The sequence below is a fragment of the Tinamus guttatus genome, unplaced genomic scaffold (assembly GCF_059628265.1).
Source record: "Tinamus guttatus ecotype Peru unplaced genomic scaffold, ASM5962826v1 Tinamus_guttatus_pri_ptg000649l, whole genome shotgun sequence".
Classification (NCBI taxonomy): Eukaryota; Metazoa; Chordata; class Aves; order Tinamiformes; family Tinamidae; genus Tinamus; species Tinamus guttatus.
In genome coordinates, this window is record NW_028289183.1 from 1914706 (window position 1) to 1931935 (window position 17230).

At 42.4% G+C, this 17230-nt stretch overlaps 1 protein-coding gene across 1 annotated transcript in view; it reads left to right on the forward strand.

Annotated features, from left to right (window-relative positions):
* The first annotated feature begins 2348 nt into the window (after nucleotides 1-2348).
* GRB2 (growth factor receptor bound protein 2) overlaps nucleotides 2349-17230 on the forward strand; it is a 40105-nt gene continuing 25223 nt past the window's right edge. The window contains exon 1 of the mRNA XM_088535958.1: nucleotides 2349-2526. Within this exon, the coding sequence (XP_088392084.1) occupies nucleotides 2449-2526 (78 nt within the window). The 5' untranslated portion in view covers nucleotides 2349-2448. The remainder of the gene's footprint in view (nucleotides 2527-17230) is intronic.

The window sequence follows — 17230 nt, forward strand, 5'->3', positions numbered from 1 at the left end:
AGGATTAGTGAATGCTTTCTGGGTGACTTCAGGGACATTGATGTTCTAGCTCTTCCTTTTCTGACATTTGCTAAGCAAATATCTTGGTTTAATATTTTCAGAGCTTTTCCCTAATTTACTTAGAGCTTTGGTGCCCAAACTTCAACTACACTTTTGCCTTAAGTCACAAAGTTTCAAGTGTTGTTATATCAGCTATTTTTATTGTAGAAACATAATTTCTTTCTATTCTGACAATATATATGGAAGTGATAGTAAATTTAAGGCAAGTAATGAAAAAAGCATGATGAATCTCATCTCGTCTTGAACTGTGCTGGAGATTTTCCCGATGTTATAACAGAGTTAAGCTCGGGGAAATACCAGGGTGGTTCTTGGAAATACCACACCAGTGGTTTCCATTAAAATACCTTATTTTCTTAGATGCTATTAAGTTACTTGACAGCCATGTACATGTACCCCAAAGAAAGGAACATTTAGCAATTTGCAATAATGCCCATCTATAAGTGTATATTAAGCCCAGAATTTACTTTTTAGGTTGCACAGCTAACTTTTACATCATCAGATTTGGGTTTCATGACTTGCAAGCAGCGCTCCTTTGCTGAGTGTTTGCATGTGCAGTGATGATACGTATCTTCAAATGTAGCTTGGCACTGTTTGATCTATTACCATTGCTGTTAGCAATATTTATTCCTTTAGAAGGAACAGCAACTTTGAAATGTTGAATACTTCAATGAATGTTTGCATACTTTGCTTCATATGCCATTATTTCATATTACATCTTAATTTTTCTCTAATAGTAGAAGAGGATAAATGTCCTGAAGAAAAATAAGAGTCCAGCTTAGGAAGATATGGAGGTGGTAACGTAGCTCAGTAAGGTATTTCTGGTAAAGAAAATCATTGGAGCTGCTGTTTGTATGTGGTGCTAGTGCAGTGGGGAAGACTGACCTCAGAACAAATGGTCACTTTGTCCTGAAACTGCAATCTAGCACTGTACCATCTTCAAATGCAGCTCGCTAAGATAATAACTTCTTGGGCTTGATTACGTGTATTGAATACACTTATTTCCAGTAATTCCAGTAGCGCGGGCAGATTTGTTCGGTTGTGATCTTCACGGCTGTTGACAGCCCTGTCAATCTTAGTGATGCTTCTGTAAGGCTGTGTAGGAGTTGTGGTTTTTCTTTGAGTGTCAATGTAGGGACTTTAGCCAAGCTGTTCATTTTCTGATCAAGGTACTCCTATAAAACCTCCCTTTTCTCATTCTGCCAGTTTGCTGTGCTGCAAACCTCAGTCCTGCTATTTACTTTTTGCTTTATTATCCTTTAAGGAAGGGGACTTGAAGGTTGGGCAACAACAGGAGTCAGGGAACACAGGCATGTTAATTGCTTAACTGCATTTATGTAGGACAGGTTTTCTCTTAAACGAGAAAATACTGTTGCCATCTGCTGCCTTTGCATGGACTGGGGCTCCCTCTGAGCCGTAACCACAGATTGCCTTTGCAGGTGTGTTTTACCCAGTGATTATCAGACATTTTCTGTCTCGAATTGTCACCGCTGGGTTTGAGCTCCCTGCTGATCCTTCCACAGGATATTCAGGATAGTCTTTAAAATTATTGGCACTCTTCACTTGATGCCTTTGCCTTCTTTGCTGCCAGATGTAGCTGCATTGGGTTATTTTTCTTTTTCCTATTCTAACCCGAGATCAAAATTACTATTTATTTAACCTTTTAAAATAGTTCAGAGTGTTTGTATGTCACATCAAGCTTGGGGTCCTCCCTTGCCTGGGCCCCAAGGATTCAAATTGCCGATTTTCATGCTGTGCTAATGAGGGAGAGCTTAGATGTTCTTTCATTTTCTTTAACATGTTCTGCTGCTCAAGGCACGTTTCAAGGTTTCTCCTGCATGAAACCGAGGGCAAATTTGTATCAATACGTAGCATTATTTCAGGGCGCTTCCCAATGGGTCCGCGTGCGGAGGGGCTGACAGAGGGGAGTTCCAGTTCTCCTAGTTTGAGGAGCGCTGGAAACTCGCCCCCTCTTTACCGGCGCGAGCGCGGCCGCCGCGGGGACAGGAGCGGGGCCGCCGCGGGTGGCGGCGCCGGGGCAGCCCCGGGAGCCCCGCGGGCGCTGCCGGCGGGAGGGCACCGGGGGCGGCGGGGCCTCCCTGCCGCCCGGGCCCCATTGGCCGCGGGCCGCGTCACTCGGGCGAGCCGGGCCCGGCGGCGGGAGGAAGCGGCGGGAGGGGAGGGAGGGAGCGGCGCTGGGCGCGGCCCCGGCCATCGATCCGAGCCACTTCCCCTAATGGCCCGTCTCTTCCTCCCCCCCGCCCTCCTCCTCCTCCTCCTCCCCTAGGGCGGATCGTCCCCCGGGCGCCCCTGCATGTGAGAGCCGGGGCGGGCGCCTCGCACGGAGCCGCGGCGCGGGAGGGCCGAGCCGGCGGCGGCCGCAGCGCCACCATGGAGGCCATCGCCAAGTACGACTTCAAAGCCACGGCGGACGACGAGCTGAGCTTCAAGCGGGGCGATATCCTCAAGGTAAGCGTGCCCGAGCGGGGGGAGCTCCCTGGCCTGCCCGCTGCTCCTCAGCTGCCCCGGGAATCGCTTCCCGGCCCCCCAGAGCCATCTCCCCGTCGCGGGGTGCCCCAAGGTTTCCTCGAGGCTCCCTCCGAGCTCGTCGAGAGCAGGAGCGTCTCACGCTTCTCGTCAGGCTGAGCTGCTTGAAAGTGGAGTCTCAAAAATGGTAGCAAATAAGCAGAAGTGCAAGGCACCGTACTCCAAACCGAGCTCCCTTCCAGGAGAGAAAACCCTTTAAAGTAATCACAGTCCCTTCGGTATTCCTTCCATCTGCCTCCTGCCAAAAATGCCGATATCTAGGAACAGTGATTAGGTTCTTCCCCGGCAGATAATCTCTTTGCATCAGGCTGTCCAGTGTTGGTGCTGAATTTTCTCTTCAGCCCTGATGAACTCGAGTGATAAGCGTGGGGCTGGATGTTTAATAGATCTGAGCAGATGTAAGTGCATGTTTGGAGTGCGTTAGAGGAAATTTTGGCCTGCAGTTTTTTCTATGTATCAAAGGCTTTTGAGACTTCACCTTGGAAGGAATTTGAAAAATATTTTAAATTTGAAAATTTCTAAAAAAAAAAAAAAAAAAAAGGGGGGGGGCACACAAGGCCGAAATTTGACAGAGGGGAGAAGGAAGTAGAACATGAAAATCCATTGTTATTTGGTTCCTGAAGCATAGATCTGAGCTTCCAAGTAATAAAAGAGCCATATTTTGAGCTGTTTTAGTTATGTTTCTTTCAGCGTCACTATTTCTTAATGAACTTGTAAGATGGACTTCCCCTCCCTAGTGTTAGTATACGTATGCAGTCAAGAAGCAGAAGCTTCAGATATTTTAATAGTAAAATGATCTGCAGAAACTGTTTAGAGAGGTGCCTATCCTGCAGATACAAAGCTAGAACTTTGTGCATGCTGACGAATCAAGTCCTGCAGACCTCAGTGGGATTACTCATCTGCTCGAAATTTTTGCCGGGGAAGGGCTTGATTTAGCTGCTATTTTAAGATTTGTTGAAAAAGTATCCTATATGTGTAAATGTAATGCAAGTCTTCCATAACTGACATCTCAATAAGGTAATGGAGGTGTTCGTTAGAAAATGTTAGTAATACTGTGTAGCAGTCTTTATTTTGTTAGAAGGCTTTTTTTTTTTAGTGCTATAGGTTCAAATTTTAGCTTAAATAAGAAATTGGTTTAATAAAGGCATATTTCAAGTTAGAGGTTATTTTAATAAGATAATGGTTATAAAAACATATCCCGCTTTGAGATTCTCACTAATAGAGCACAATGGATTTAACTTCTAAAATAAGTACATCTGCCTCTGCATATATTCTATACACCCCTAACCCGTAATTAAAAATGTGCTAAAAATGCCATAGCCTAAAAATGTCTGTCAGGCCTGCTCACCTCAATTCCAATGTTTACATAAGTTACTAGAATATTTCCTTATTTTCAAGACTGCCGGGATTTGTTAGATGTCACATGTGATACCTTCCGTTCTTGTTCCTACCCTGCTCTGTATTCTTCTGTTTTGGATTGCTATCAGCACTGCTATGCCTATATATAAATAAAATATACAAAATAGTGTATTTGGAGCTTGCAGAAAATGCTGAACTAGAAGGAATCTTTAAATATGCTTAAATATTGTTTAAAGTATTCCCCCTCTGTATTTTCTTCTGGTATAATCTAGATGCTTGCTGAAGGGCATGAAAAAAGCTGGTGTAAAGTTTGCATTTACTGTTGGAAAAAAAAACTCTAAAAAGTGTATGAATAAGAGCAACTTTTTTAGCCTGTTTGAGGAAAAATACTACAGCTGCAGACAGTGGGGCAACTACTGCTAGTAAGCTGCCCTCGAGCCTTGCCCACTTGATGTCACTTCATAGATACCAATTTTGTCACAGCAGCAGGATCATGGTGGTGATATCGATGCTGTTGCTACCACATTCATATTCTAGGAAAAATACAGTGGTGAATATGAAGAGGGACTTTCTATTCTTGACAAAGCTTGTGCACTTCCTTAAAGCATTGATAAACTTCTCCAAACTGTATTTACTTACAGCTCATTTCTGAGAATGTTTACAAGTTTTCATATTAACTTCGTGGATGAGTAAACTGAGGCGTAGAGATGATGACTTGCTGAACATCGCTGAAGTTGGTGCAAATTCCAAGCAAGTTCAGAAACTGGAAGGTCGGGAATCTTGCCTTCAGCACACAGTTCTCTGCAGCATGGTTAAGGTTCACTGTCTAAAACAGGCAAACTTCAGAAAAAGGAGCCAGCAGCAGAGCTATTACGGTTCACTTACACTGACAGGCTTTTGTGGCACACTGTCATTTTGAAAGTCTGGCTCACTTCAAGTGTATTTCAGGTTGTAGAAATTAATTTGTCAAGCCTGCCAGATCTGTTTTGTTAGTACTTTGTTCACGACTGAGAAATCTCAGGGTCTCACATTTATGTGCCTCACGTGATCTTTCCTATAAATCAGGTTAATCCTTCAGATGAATGAGCTGGGCAGGGAGATGTGCTTGCCACAAGCTGAGTGCACCTACGCGCTCTCCACGTGCCTCTTGCAGAGACACATGTAGCTTCACACGTGAAACCAGGTTTTCAAATCCAGCGGATTGCCTCGCCTTCGGAAAGTGCAGTTAGTTTGAGGCATAGACGATGGTGGTAAAGGGCTGTTTCATAGAGAAATTCTCTTAGCCACAGTAGGGAAAGAACAAAATCTATAACACTTTAATTGCCAGTCCTTAAAAGTTCATGTTTCCTTGTGGGGAGGGGAGGGAAAGATGCAGTTCTGTCTGACTCCATCTGATTTCAGCAGATAACTTGCCCATGATGTCATGGTGCCATTACTGCTCCATACCCACGTATTCTGGACTTGATTGAATAGCGCTTGAACTCTAGCCATTAAGCTGGTTGTTAGTAATCTTGTGGCTGGGCTCCAAAAGTGAGTGAAGACAGTTGACCCTTGACTTGCAATTGTAAAACAGCTGAGTGAGGAGGAAAAGTGCTCGGCCTCGTCTTTTGTGGGCACTATATGGTAGAAGCTGCTTCTATGATACTGTAATCTGGCAGTACATTGGATTTTCTTACTCTCTCATTCTGTACTGTGTGTGGTGTTGCCATTCAGGACATACAAGCTGCTATTTTCTAAGCTTTAACAGACTATATGCTGCTTGCCCGGTCTCTTCCAGAGAGGAAGGGTTATGGTTTCCATCTGTGCTCCTGATTATCACAGAGGGCTGCAGCACTAAGATCCTCATTCCACTCATGGATTGGTGGTTGATTGACAAAAACTTGGGGACTGATGTTCTTGTAATGGTCTGAAGAAAATCAGGTAGCCTGTCCCAATTATAAGCAGCCTGCCTATGCTTGGGCAATGGAGTTTTGATTGAGTTAATTTTCAATTTGAATAGTTGATACTTGTCATGATGCTTTTTTAGTCCTTTCCCCTTTCACTTCTGTGTTTATTGATGTAGAGACTAGTTAATGTCAATGTGTCTGCCTGTATTAGGGATTCCAATTTTCTGTTCCCCAAAAGGGACTCTCTCTTAAGCAGCTGGTTTTGTTAACTCATCTGTTATCCAAAAGAGTTTTCACACCTAAAATGTGCCTGTATGGCAGGAGTGGGGAGCAAAGACTCCACTAGCCAAGGCATCTTGCATTTCTTTTCCCTGTTCCTCCTGCAGTTTGAAGTGTGCTGTTCATACTATGCTACCATGATAACCCTTTCTGCCTTGGTACAAAAGAAGTGCTAATCATGTTTGTGACTATTTTGCATGTTAAAATTGTTTTTGAAAGGGCAGAATAGAGGCACAGAGAGCACCAGTCCATCTCCTCCTTCTCTTCTGCAGAAGATAACGTTCAGCTATGTCTCAACCATGGGACGGAGAACTCAGTGGGTTCCTGTTCCCAGTAGTTGTCAGCATACTTCAGGGATACTTACGGGTTGCTTTAAGAGTAAAATTGTTCCAACAGTGTTGTAAATAGAGGCCTTACATCAGCCTTAATTGTTTTGTGTTGTTGTTATATTTCACACTTTTCCGTGATACACAAACCGGCTTCCCTCTTTGTTAAAAGGATTTTTTGGATTATTTGACAATTTTGTTTAGCAAAGTCAAGTTTTCTTCTGAGCACACACTAGACCCTCACCTCAGGTTCTGTCCGCACAATTGTTTGCGTTCAAATTTATTTTCTCTCAGCCTTCAGCAGGATTGAATGGTTCCAAGGGGTTGGTGCTGACACAGCATTTTCAGTTCCTGCATGAAAACCTTTTTTTTTTTTGACCCTGGATACAGTGAAACAGTTTTGAACAGAGGGAAGGCTATGGCTGCGAAGGGCAGCATGGCTTCATTCTCTTCTTCCTTGTCCCTTGTCTTTGCCCTCACCTGCGTTAGCTGTTCTGTGCTGCTGCCACTGCTGGAAAACAGAAACGTGCAGCTTGCTGCAGTGAGATGCAGAAACTGTTCTTCTATTTTGGGTGAAATGTTCTTCTCTCTCATCCTTCTCTCCCTGCATTGAGTGCATATGGTATTTGTTCTCAGGGAGAGAAGTCACCTAGTTTGGATTAAATGAGGGAAATCAGACTGGTCAATACTGTGATCTAGGAAGGTAAAGCTGTCAAAGTTAGAGAGTTGCAGAGGTAAGTGCAGTTAAAGGGAGTTGTTTCAGTATCTTGGCATTCGGAGACCTGTTTCATAGAGATGCTGCTCCAACAGCTGCATTTTTATTCTGATCAATCCATCTATTCAATGTCTAGATTTTAGCATGAACTTCTCAAATATCATTCCTCATATGTATGAAATTAATCTGAAGGTGAGATGTGTTTTATCAGCCCAGTTCTCTTAAAAATTAGGGGAAACAGCTCCTTCTCATAGCCCTATCTAACCTCCACAAAGGGCATGTGCCAAAAAAGAGAGCGTTTGTAAACTTTATTGGTAAAAGCTTGAACCTACTTAGAGCAAGATTATGTTATTAGGTATGTTCTGTGCCCAGAAGACACAAATATGGAAGATTAGATGGATTCTGGAGGAGTAAACACATTTTGTTTCTTTTTAGTTAGTAGCTATTTGTGATCTTTACTGGGAGGAGACAAGAATTAGCAGTTGTGCCCTGTGGTACCTGAAACCTACCAAAGTTTGGGATGTCAAATGAGGCATTGATTAAAGCTCATGGCCAGCTTGGCTAATTTTATTACATCTACTTGCATAAATTGTGTTCTGTTATAACCAGAGGAAATAATGCTAACTTGAAGTTCCAGCTGCATGTTGCAAATTAAATGGAAACATTCTTTTTATGGCACGTCCACAAGTCCAGCTTTTGATAGCGTATCAGGCTGCTGAAAAGCCTTAATACAGGGGTATCTGCAAAGCAGCTTCTGGCTTGCTGAAATACCTGGGCTGCTGTGTTCAGCAACGTGGAACTGCAACCAAAGTGATGATGTTTTGTTCTCTTTTATTGGCCACCCAAGATATGTCTCCTTTTGGACTCAGCACCATCTCTCTCATGTTAACTGTCTGATGAGAGAAAATGTGAGGATTTCAAGCCAGTAAAATCTGTTATCAGGGACATCCCACCTAACCAGGGCTATCTTTGATTCATTTTTTAAATTAAAATGATAAAAGCTTGATCTCAGTTCAGAGAGGAAATCAAGGATTTTGGTGGCGTGTGTGAAGAGGTGAGTGTGTCACGTATATAGAAATTATAGGTTCTTTGTTTTCTCTGCAGAGCCCTGTTAGTTGGAGGGCTGTCCCTTTTTGTCATGAAATTCAGGCTCTTCTGGATTCTTCCTATGGTAGATAAGGATCCTCCTGAGGGAGGGGAGATAAGAAACTCAATCAATATGTTTCTGCTTAGCCTAATATGAGCAGTGATCTACATGACCCCTTTGAAAAATCCCTTGTGCTTTAAAGCTACCACTGGCCAGTGACTGTATATCAGAAATCAATAACTTCAACCTAAGCCTTAGGAAAAAGCATTAGTAAAACTAATTCTGTCACTTTGAAAATGAAATAAAGTATTAGTCCTCTAACAACACTGGAGCCAGAAAATCTTTTCATCTCTCATTGAGCAAAAAGGAAATGGTGTATTGTAAAATTGAGCATGTTTGGTGAATTAATCTAAACCAGAAGAACTACAAATCACAAGACTAGAACATTTTCACAACTACCATGAGACTCACTTATTGCATTAATTTAAGGCTATTTTACTGATGCTGCCAGATTCTTATACTAAATTTTGTGGTTACCTCTGAGTAACGCTCATCTCGGCTACCTTTGGGTAGCTGGAGTAGCAATATCAGTCCCATCATGGGGTTCAACAGGGCTTACAAACTTGCTTGGGATGAATACGCAGCTGTGCTCAGCTCTGTGTTACCCTAGGTAGGTTATATAAGAGCCTGAGCCGGTTGCTCTGAAGGTGTTAATTAAAATGTGTAATGAAGGATAAGCACAGTCCCCTCCTCACCCCTTCCCTCTGAGTGCTGCTGCGCCAGGTGCTAGCCAGAGAAGTGGAGCTGTGACTTGCAAATTACATTTTTAGGTAGAAGAGGGCACCTAATCTTTATAAACTAAAAATTGAACTTTTTGCAATAGTCTATCTCTGGGGCACTAGAAACTTTGGGTTTTACTACTTTTCTCTCTCTCTCTCTTTTTTTTTTTTTCCTTGCTTGCTTTGTTTGGCATTTTGCAAGGAAAGCTGTCTTCAAACTCAATATCATTTTCAGTTTTCTCTGAAAATTCCGCTAAACTCAAAATGCAAACACCTCTGAGCTGCGCGCCCTGTGCATTTCTCTACTGATCGATGAACTGATACGGCAGTAACGTGATACACAAGTTCTTATCTGCAGCAGCCTCATCCCACAATGGTTTTTGCTCTTTCTTTCCCCTCGATGCCTCCGCAGTGCCAGTAAATGTTATCTCCGAGGTTGGGCTAACATCAGTTACTTGCAGCTACGATAAAGCCAGGTGTTCCCAATTCTTTGCACCTTGGGGAAGAAAAAAAGGATGGAAAAATATTTCCTAAGACCTGTGCACTATTTACAGTGTGGGGAACATCCTACATGAGCTTGTTCCTTCCCCTTGAACAGCCGTGTCTGTTCAGACAGAACAGCAGCGTTGTCGCTGCGGATCTGTGAAGCCTCCAGCTCCGCTGTTTGTTTGTCGCGTTCTCGGCTCGTGCCCCGTTGCTGCCTGTTTAAAGCAGTGAGCGTGAGGAGTGCCACACGCTTCAACATGGGAGTCATCCTGTTGATGTGCAAGGGTAGGTGCTCAAAGGGAATGGAAAGATGATTGTGAAGCAGACTGTGAAGCGGCGGAGCCTGAGCTTGTTCCCATGTCTTACATGCGTGATTGGTGCCACCATCTGACAACTCAAGTGAGAATTGGCTTAACAAACGTAACGTGTTTTTCATGGTGACATGTGCTAAACGCATGGGGTTGCACAGCTGAGCTCTAATAGAGCAAAAAGCGAACTGTCAGTCTTCAAAACTCATCTTGATAATTATTTTTAGATATTTATTATATTTCTGAGGCCCAGATGCTTCTCTATAATACTTCTGATTAGTTACTAGATGCATCTAAAATTTGCATTTTACACATGATTGTGTTTGTGATTTTCCTCAACTTGCATTCCCCCTTTTTTTAATGGAAAGAAGTATTCCTATATTTAGATATTAAATCCCATTTATGAAATAGCTTGAAGAACCCAAGAGAGTTTTTCCCCATAATGAGTGATTGCTTGTTTGAATTTCTGTACCTGATCTTAGATCCTTTTGTCTCTAGTTGTTTGTAGTTGTGAAAGCAGGAAAAAATCCCTGGTTTTGAAGATGCAGCAAATCACTTGACTCTTGGATCTAACAGAGGCAGATCAGGATGGGACTGGAATAACTGCAGAACTGAGAACAGATATTTCAGTTTAGGAAACCAACTTTTAGCCTCTCTAGAGTAATTAGCTTCAAATCCTGATGTTCAAACGCTGAACTTTATAAATAAAATATAGAAAGAGAATACTTAACAGGATAGATTTATTCTGTTTGTACCCGCTGAATTTAGCTCCTTTGCATGCGTTGGTGTCAGCGTGTGCGCTTTGTCACGAGCTGCTGCCGCTGTGGGACCTCATGCAGCGAGCAGAGGGCAGTTCCTTTCAGCTGGGCTCAAGTGTAATTATACTGTTACTTTCTAAAACCTCTTATTTAAATAATTTGTCTCTGGAATTCATGCTTTCAGCAGTGAGCCAACCTACTTCTTGCTCTAACTTGCACTAAAACTCTACAAGTTTATGTATGGAAAAAAATAAAGATGCTGCCGTTATGCAAAATTGTTTCCCTTGGGAGGAACGGGGGGAATTCTTCATGAGTTATGTGTGAGCCAGCAGGTTCCACTAATCGTAGCGGTTCTGCTAGTGCAGAAGACTTGTGGGCTGCCCTCATCAGCCTCCTGGTTTGTGAGAAATTGGCACTAAATTTTAAACTGTGCCACTTGAGCTGAGCTCGAGTAGGTTTTTCCACCGTAAATCCTTACGTGCCATCGAATTTTGAGTATTCTATTCCTCTGTGATTGCCACTCCTTTGGCATAATTATGAAATCGATATTTTAACAGCTTGGTCTGTTTTCCACTTTCTGCTGTTAACAATAGTTTAGAGTCTGCTTGAAAAGCTGTGTGCTTTGGTTCCTGATTTCGGTGAATTCATTTCAGAATATTAGGAAGGAGTCTAAACTGCAGAAGTGAGTATCTTTTTTTTTTTTTCCTAGTTCCTCTAGAATCTGCCAGTTTTACTTTTTTTTTTTTTTTTTTTTCCTGAGTTCCTGTGCGATTCTAGTCAGGGACTCTCATCTTAACTGCTACTGGGAGCGCAGCTGCTCAGAAAGACATTCAAACTATTTTGAAAAGTTTGAGCAAGTTCTCCAAGCGCGCGCTGTAGTTGCAGAGGAAGGGAAGAAACATGCAAGGAGGGAGCTGAGGAGGCAGTGGTAGCTGCAGTGGATGCCCAAATACTGAATTTCACCTTTAAAACCTCCTCGTTGTCCGTGTCTTGCCTCCGGACAGTACTTGCAGCTTGATGAGATGAACATCAGCATGACAGTTGTGCCTGGTTGGGGCAGTATCAAGAAAGCCTGTCGTGTATCTCTTCCACAACTGTCTTTTATTTATTAATTTTCCCAAGTGCCTTCTGTGTGTGTGAATATTTTATCAAGGTGTATCCTTAGGCCTGGAAGTGGTAAAATGCAGTGTGCCAGTTTAGGCTTCCTTCTGACCTGTGAAGCAGAGGAAGAAGCGAAGGCAGCTTCCTTGCCTTGACTTCTGGGCTTGTTTCTTCACATGTATTTTGCACCACCAAGGCTCCTCTCCTACTCTAATGAAACTACAATTTTTGAAGGACTGGTGTGTTGATCCAGTTGGGCTGCTTTTGTTAGGATGTTTAAATGCTTTTACAGATTGAAGTTGTCATGATGCTTCCTTAGCTGAGTTACAAGCAGCAAGTGATACATGTGTCATCTTTTTACTTTCCAAAAGCTGACCATCTTAGACACAAAGAAAATATATTGGTTCATCAGCAGCTCTGAGGTCTGGTGACCTACCGAGATCCAGCTATGGGTGACTGGTGCAACTCAACACATGTGCAGTGTGTGAAGCCTGTGCCTGAGCGACCCCTCTTTGGTCTTCTTTAACCCTTTTTCCCCCAGACTTCTAATTATTACTGGAGTTTTCAGCACATATAATGTTAAATTTATTATACCTTTATAATAATTCATAAGAAGTCATAGAAAACTCTTTATGCATAGAATGTTCCCCTAGTCTGCTATTGGCATCCATGCTGTGTGGCATTAGGTCCTGTGTGCCTATGGATCCTCCTAGCATCCATACTGTGTGCCATTAAAGCCTGGCATGGATGGACTCTAGTGGGACAGACAGTTAGCACTGAATGTAGTTGTGTTTTTTCTTGTATCCTCTTTTGGGAGATTTCTCAGAGATTGGACTGATCTTCTGTAGCAGCAAAGCCACTCCATATTTGACTCATCCCTAATGTCTTCTCCATACTTTTTTGGTTTGTTTAAGATAGTTTGGACATAGGTACCCACGGGATGCAGGCGTTGACCTAGTGCAGATTTATAGTGTCAAAATATTTGCTTTTTCTGCTCTTTCTTAACAGCACATTAGATAATGTTTCTGATTTGTTTTCAGATTGCAGCCCCCCATGATTTCAGGGTATTTCCTGCAGTGTAGTAGCTGATTTAAAGCCCATAGTTCTGCAAATATATGGTCCTTGAGTTTTTGCTGCTGATTTTGCCTCCTGTGTTACTTTGTTGTATCTAATCTGATACTTATCATTCAGTCTTCTAGTATTAAAGATACTTCTGTAACTCAACAAGTTGAAGATCTGAGTACTAAATATATCTGTAGTGGCAAGCTTTGTTAATGAGTACATTTTTTGGAGATCAGTAGCCCAAAACCAGAGCAGATTTTTAATGTAACAACCCCCAGGAACCCTAGAAAAGCTTGCATTTTGGCCTTGTAACTATTCTAGTTTATCTCAATTAACGATTAACCTGTTTCTATATAGAGCTATATTTTTGTTCTCGATTGCCACTGATTAAATGGAGGTCTGAGGTGTCGACTGCCTTTTGCTTTTGTATCTTTGCCAGCAGAGCCCAGCTTCCCAACAGCTGCTTGGGACTCCACTTAATTGGATAGCTCTATTTCCAGGGAGGTTTTATGGCTCTGTACGAGCAATATTGCTGCAAACCAGCTGGGACCGATTGGCATCTGTCATGCTGCGAGATAGGGATATATTTACTATCTTTAGATAAGGCCTGATCCTGGTATTTTGGTGGCACAGGTTCTGCATATTGGAGTTGTGGAGAAAATGCATTTTTGTCGCAGTATCTACACTGCAAATTAGGAGAATTGAACAGTTTGGAAGGCGCCCACTTTGGTGCCCAGTCCATAAATTCCATTTTGTTGTGCAGGGATCATTGACCCCTGCTCAGGGCCCTGGAGGGGAGGTTTTGTGATCAAGGCATTGATCTCCTGATTGGAATCTCTCAGTAGGGGGGAGTTTTAGTGCCTTGGCTATTAGCGAGACGCACAATGGAAATATTGTGCTGCTATAATATACTTGGGAGCTTAAAATTAGACTGTGGTCAAATAATATACCCTAGGGTGTCAGTGACCTGCATTATGATATCCCTTCCAGGTTACTGCAGCGCAGCCATAACGAGTTCTATTCTTGTTTTAATTTGCTCTTGACCTGGAACAGCTCTTCTAATTTGAGACACTAATTAGGAGGTATTTTTCGTTATCTCTGATCTTTTCTGTAAAGAATTTGGTGCCTCAGCTGTCTTGACTTTAGGATTCTGGAGCAAGATGCTGCTTTTGGCACTTCTTGCCTGCATTTTTGCATTATTCATGTAAAGCCGCTCTTTAATTTTTGCCCATAAGCCAAGAAAGCGGCAAAAGATTTTTCTTGTAGAGATCTCTGGTGGTTCTAATAGAATAATACTAACAACAAGTGATTTTGAGACATGCACGTGCCAGATCTCATTTATTTCAGTTTATTTCTCTATTTGTTCCTCTGGGATATTACAGGGAATGACTCTTTGTATCAGAAATGATTTTTAAATTAGGATACTGGCTTTTTTCCCTCTGGTCCTCAGTAACTCTGGATAATTCCCTCTATTCCCAAGCCACATGACCATGAGCTCTGAGGACTCTTGTAGGCTTAGTCACTTCCATGCAGAAAGTTTTCCTACTCTAACTTAGCTTGAGCAAGTTCCATTTAAGTGTTTTTCTCCCCCTTTTATAGAGAGAATCGGACACAAACGAATGCTCTTTCATTAGTGAAAGAGGAAGGAACTTCATAACATAGGGGAAATTTTTGCAGGCATCTGCCCTGACGTGCGGATGTTGCCCATTTCTTCTTACGCCCCCCGTTTTCCCTTGTCTTCTGCTGCGGTTTGGAGCTTTTGCTGCAGTAGGGCTCGAGTGAACCTTGCTTGGGAAATACTGGGCCTTGCACCCTCCTGCTTTCGGCCAGAGCAGGAATATTTTGGCCACTGAACTGAATTTATCTTGTACCCCATCAGGCAGCTCTCTGGCATGGGCGTAGTCATCACTCTAGTGGGTTCTGTTCCTTCCCCTGTTTTAAAAAGAGGGATTATTGGCTCTTTCTCCTTTTTTTTGCCATTCATAATGGTTTCTGGCAACCCATGGGGGCCTTTTATGGGGATTAGATCTAGGCCACTTAGTTCTGATGGTTCCCCTTGTTTTAAAGGAATGATCCCTATTCTTTAACATCTAATTACTTCTTTATGGCCCAGGCACCCTTCTTGCCAGCTCTTCAGTCTGTAATTAATTATCCAAGCGTGGTTCTTTTTGGAGGCTGATGAGGAATGCATATTTTACAGGCTTTGGGGAGAGGGTCCTTTTCTCTTTTTAAAGACTGGTCTTCCCTGTTTTACCCCAAAGTGGTGGGCTGCTTCTGGTTAAATTGGGGCTGGTGTCATTCTAAATTTTGCTCTCCCAACTTTGTGAGTGTAGAATTGTGGGCGTTTCTTTCTCTGTGCTGTCGGTTCTCCAGGATTTGAAGCGCAGTCTAATGATTAGTTTGGAGAAGAAAGAAAAACTATTTAAACTTTTTTTTTTTTTCATTCCCCAGTGGATTAGCCTTGGAGTGAATCAACACGTTTTTACTAAGGCTGCTGTGACCCAAAATAGGCTAAACCTAAATGTCATTAGAAGATTTCTGGGATATAACAGTTTATTGTTCATTAGAAGACTGAAATCCATCATATATTTCATTAAGCCCAGGATTTATGAATTAAAGATCAAAATTAATGTTGTTACTCAAGCCTTAGTCTGTGTTTTTTATAACCTCTCATGTGTCTGTCCTATTAAGGTTTTCTTATGCTAAAGGCATGAATCACTGATGAAGCTTTGTGCAGATGAGGCTGGTATTCTTGGCAGCTGTGTAAAAGCTGGGATTCATTGTGAATAAATGTATTGGTTAAGTCTTTCTAATAAAATGATGATACAATATGAAAAGTATTCACAAATTTGTATTCCTCATGGCCAAAGAGTTAAGAAAACCTGGAAGTGAAATGAGGCACTTGTAACAGAAACTAGATTTGGAGAAGTAGCTGAGCGTAACCTGTTGGTGCAATTTGTTTTCACTGGCTTTCAGGGTCGTGTTAGAAACGTTTTTCAAAACAGCCTGTGGAGCAGAATTGTGGTTAAATACATTTTTGCAAAGGTTATTTAGCTGCATTGAGGAGCAGTTTGGGTGTATGTGTTTTTGTTTTGTTTTTAATCCAACGTTTTCCTTGTTGGCTCTTTCAACACAAGAATTTACTCCCTCCAGTTAGAGGCTGCTTGATGGCTCTCATGAACTAAGATCTCTCCGTACATCTTTCATTTAAAATCTTGTTCTTTTAGCAGAACCTTTCCAGGTAGAAATGGCTGCAGATGCTGAGCAAAATCTCTTAAGTGAGGCTCAAATCATCCTCCAGTGCTGGCTTGAAGATGGCAGTAGGAGTCATGTGGTTGAATTTCTCTGAATTTCAGGTTAATAATGCAACACCAGCATAATCCTTGGGTTTGAAAAAAAAGAAAAAAGTCTGCTGGCCTGTTGGGGCTCCCCCTTCCTCCCCTGGTTAAAACATGGGCTCGAGAAAATGTGAATTCACCATCTGAACCCTTTAAAAGGGAGTCCCCTTAAAGTCTTTTTCCATTACGGTTCCTTTTTATTGTTATCTTCTCTTGCTCCCACGTTCAGCGGAGCGTTGGCAGAAAGGTCCCTGCTGCTCATGGATGTTGTACAGTGGAGCTGCGTCTCATCTCTTGGCGCTTGGCTGTTTTCTGGGCCCGGAGACATTCTGGGAAACGTTTTAAGTGGATACAATGCTCCAGAGCTGATTGTGCAAACTCTCTTCGACTTGCTAAGCTCGATGCCGACGCTGCAGCGCTCGTGGAGGTTTGCAAGGCCCCTCGTGTGCTTTGCGTTATGCAAATGTGACAGGAATGAGTCAGATAGTCGTTTCTAAGTGTCTCGCTCATGTGTGAACGGGTGCATTTCCCACTAGAGAGGAAGTCTGAGCAGCCTTGCAGTGACTGGATAGCAAGAAAAGTTCCCATCTCTTCAAAGCTGCTCTCTGCAGATCAGCCAGCCCAAATACCTGCGCGTTTCCTCTTCGACTTGAGGTGTTGCTAGACCCATGTCTGCAAAAACAGGTCAAACCATGTGAAGTAAAAATGTGTTAAAGTGATTACTCTGCAGTTGATAAATCTCTTCTGCAATGAATGTAGTTGAAGTTCCTTACTGCTGAATTAACATTTTAGGTGGCTTGAATAGTTTTTTATACTTCAGAAGATTAATCTCTAATGTCTCTTAAAGTCAGAACGTTGTTGGTTGTAAACCCTCAAATTATCTTGATTTGTGCAAGGAAAATTGTCTTTATTTTGCTCCACACTGATTTATAATTGAATTTGTAATCCAATTATGAAGGTGTTTGGTTTTGAGCAAGGGTTTATTCGCATCGGCTGGGTTAAGATTTTGGTAGGGGAAAAACAAACGTTCTCTTCTGGGGGCTGAAGTTTTGCTGTTGTCAGTTCTGCTCTTCTTTTGTGTGGACAGGATCATCTGATCGGCCCCGTGGAGCTGGTTCGATTGGGCCTCCCTCTTTCTGGTT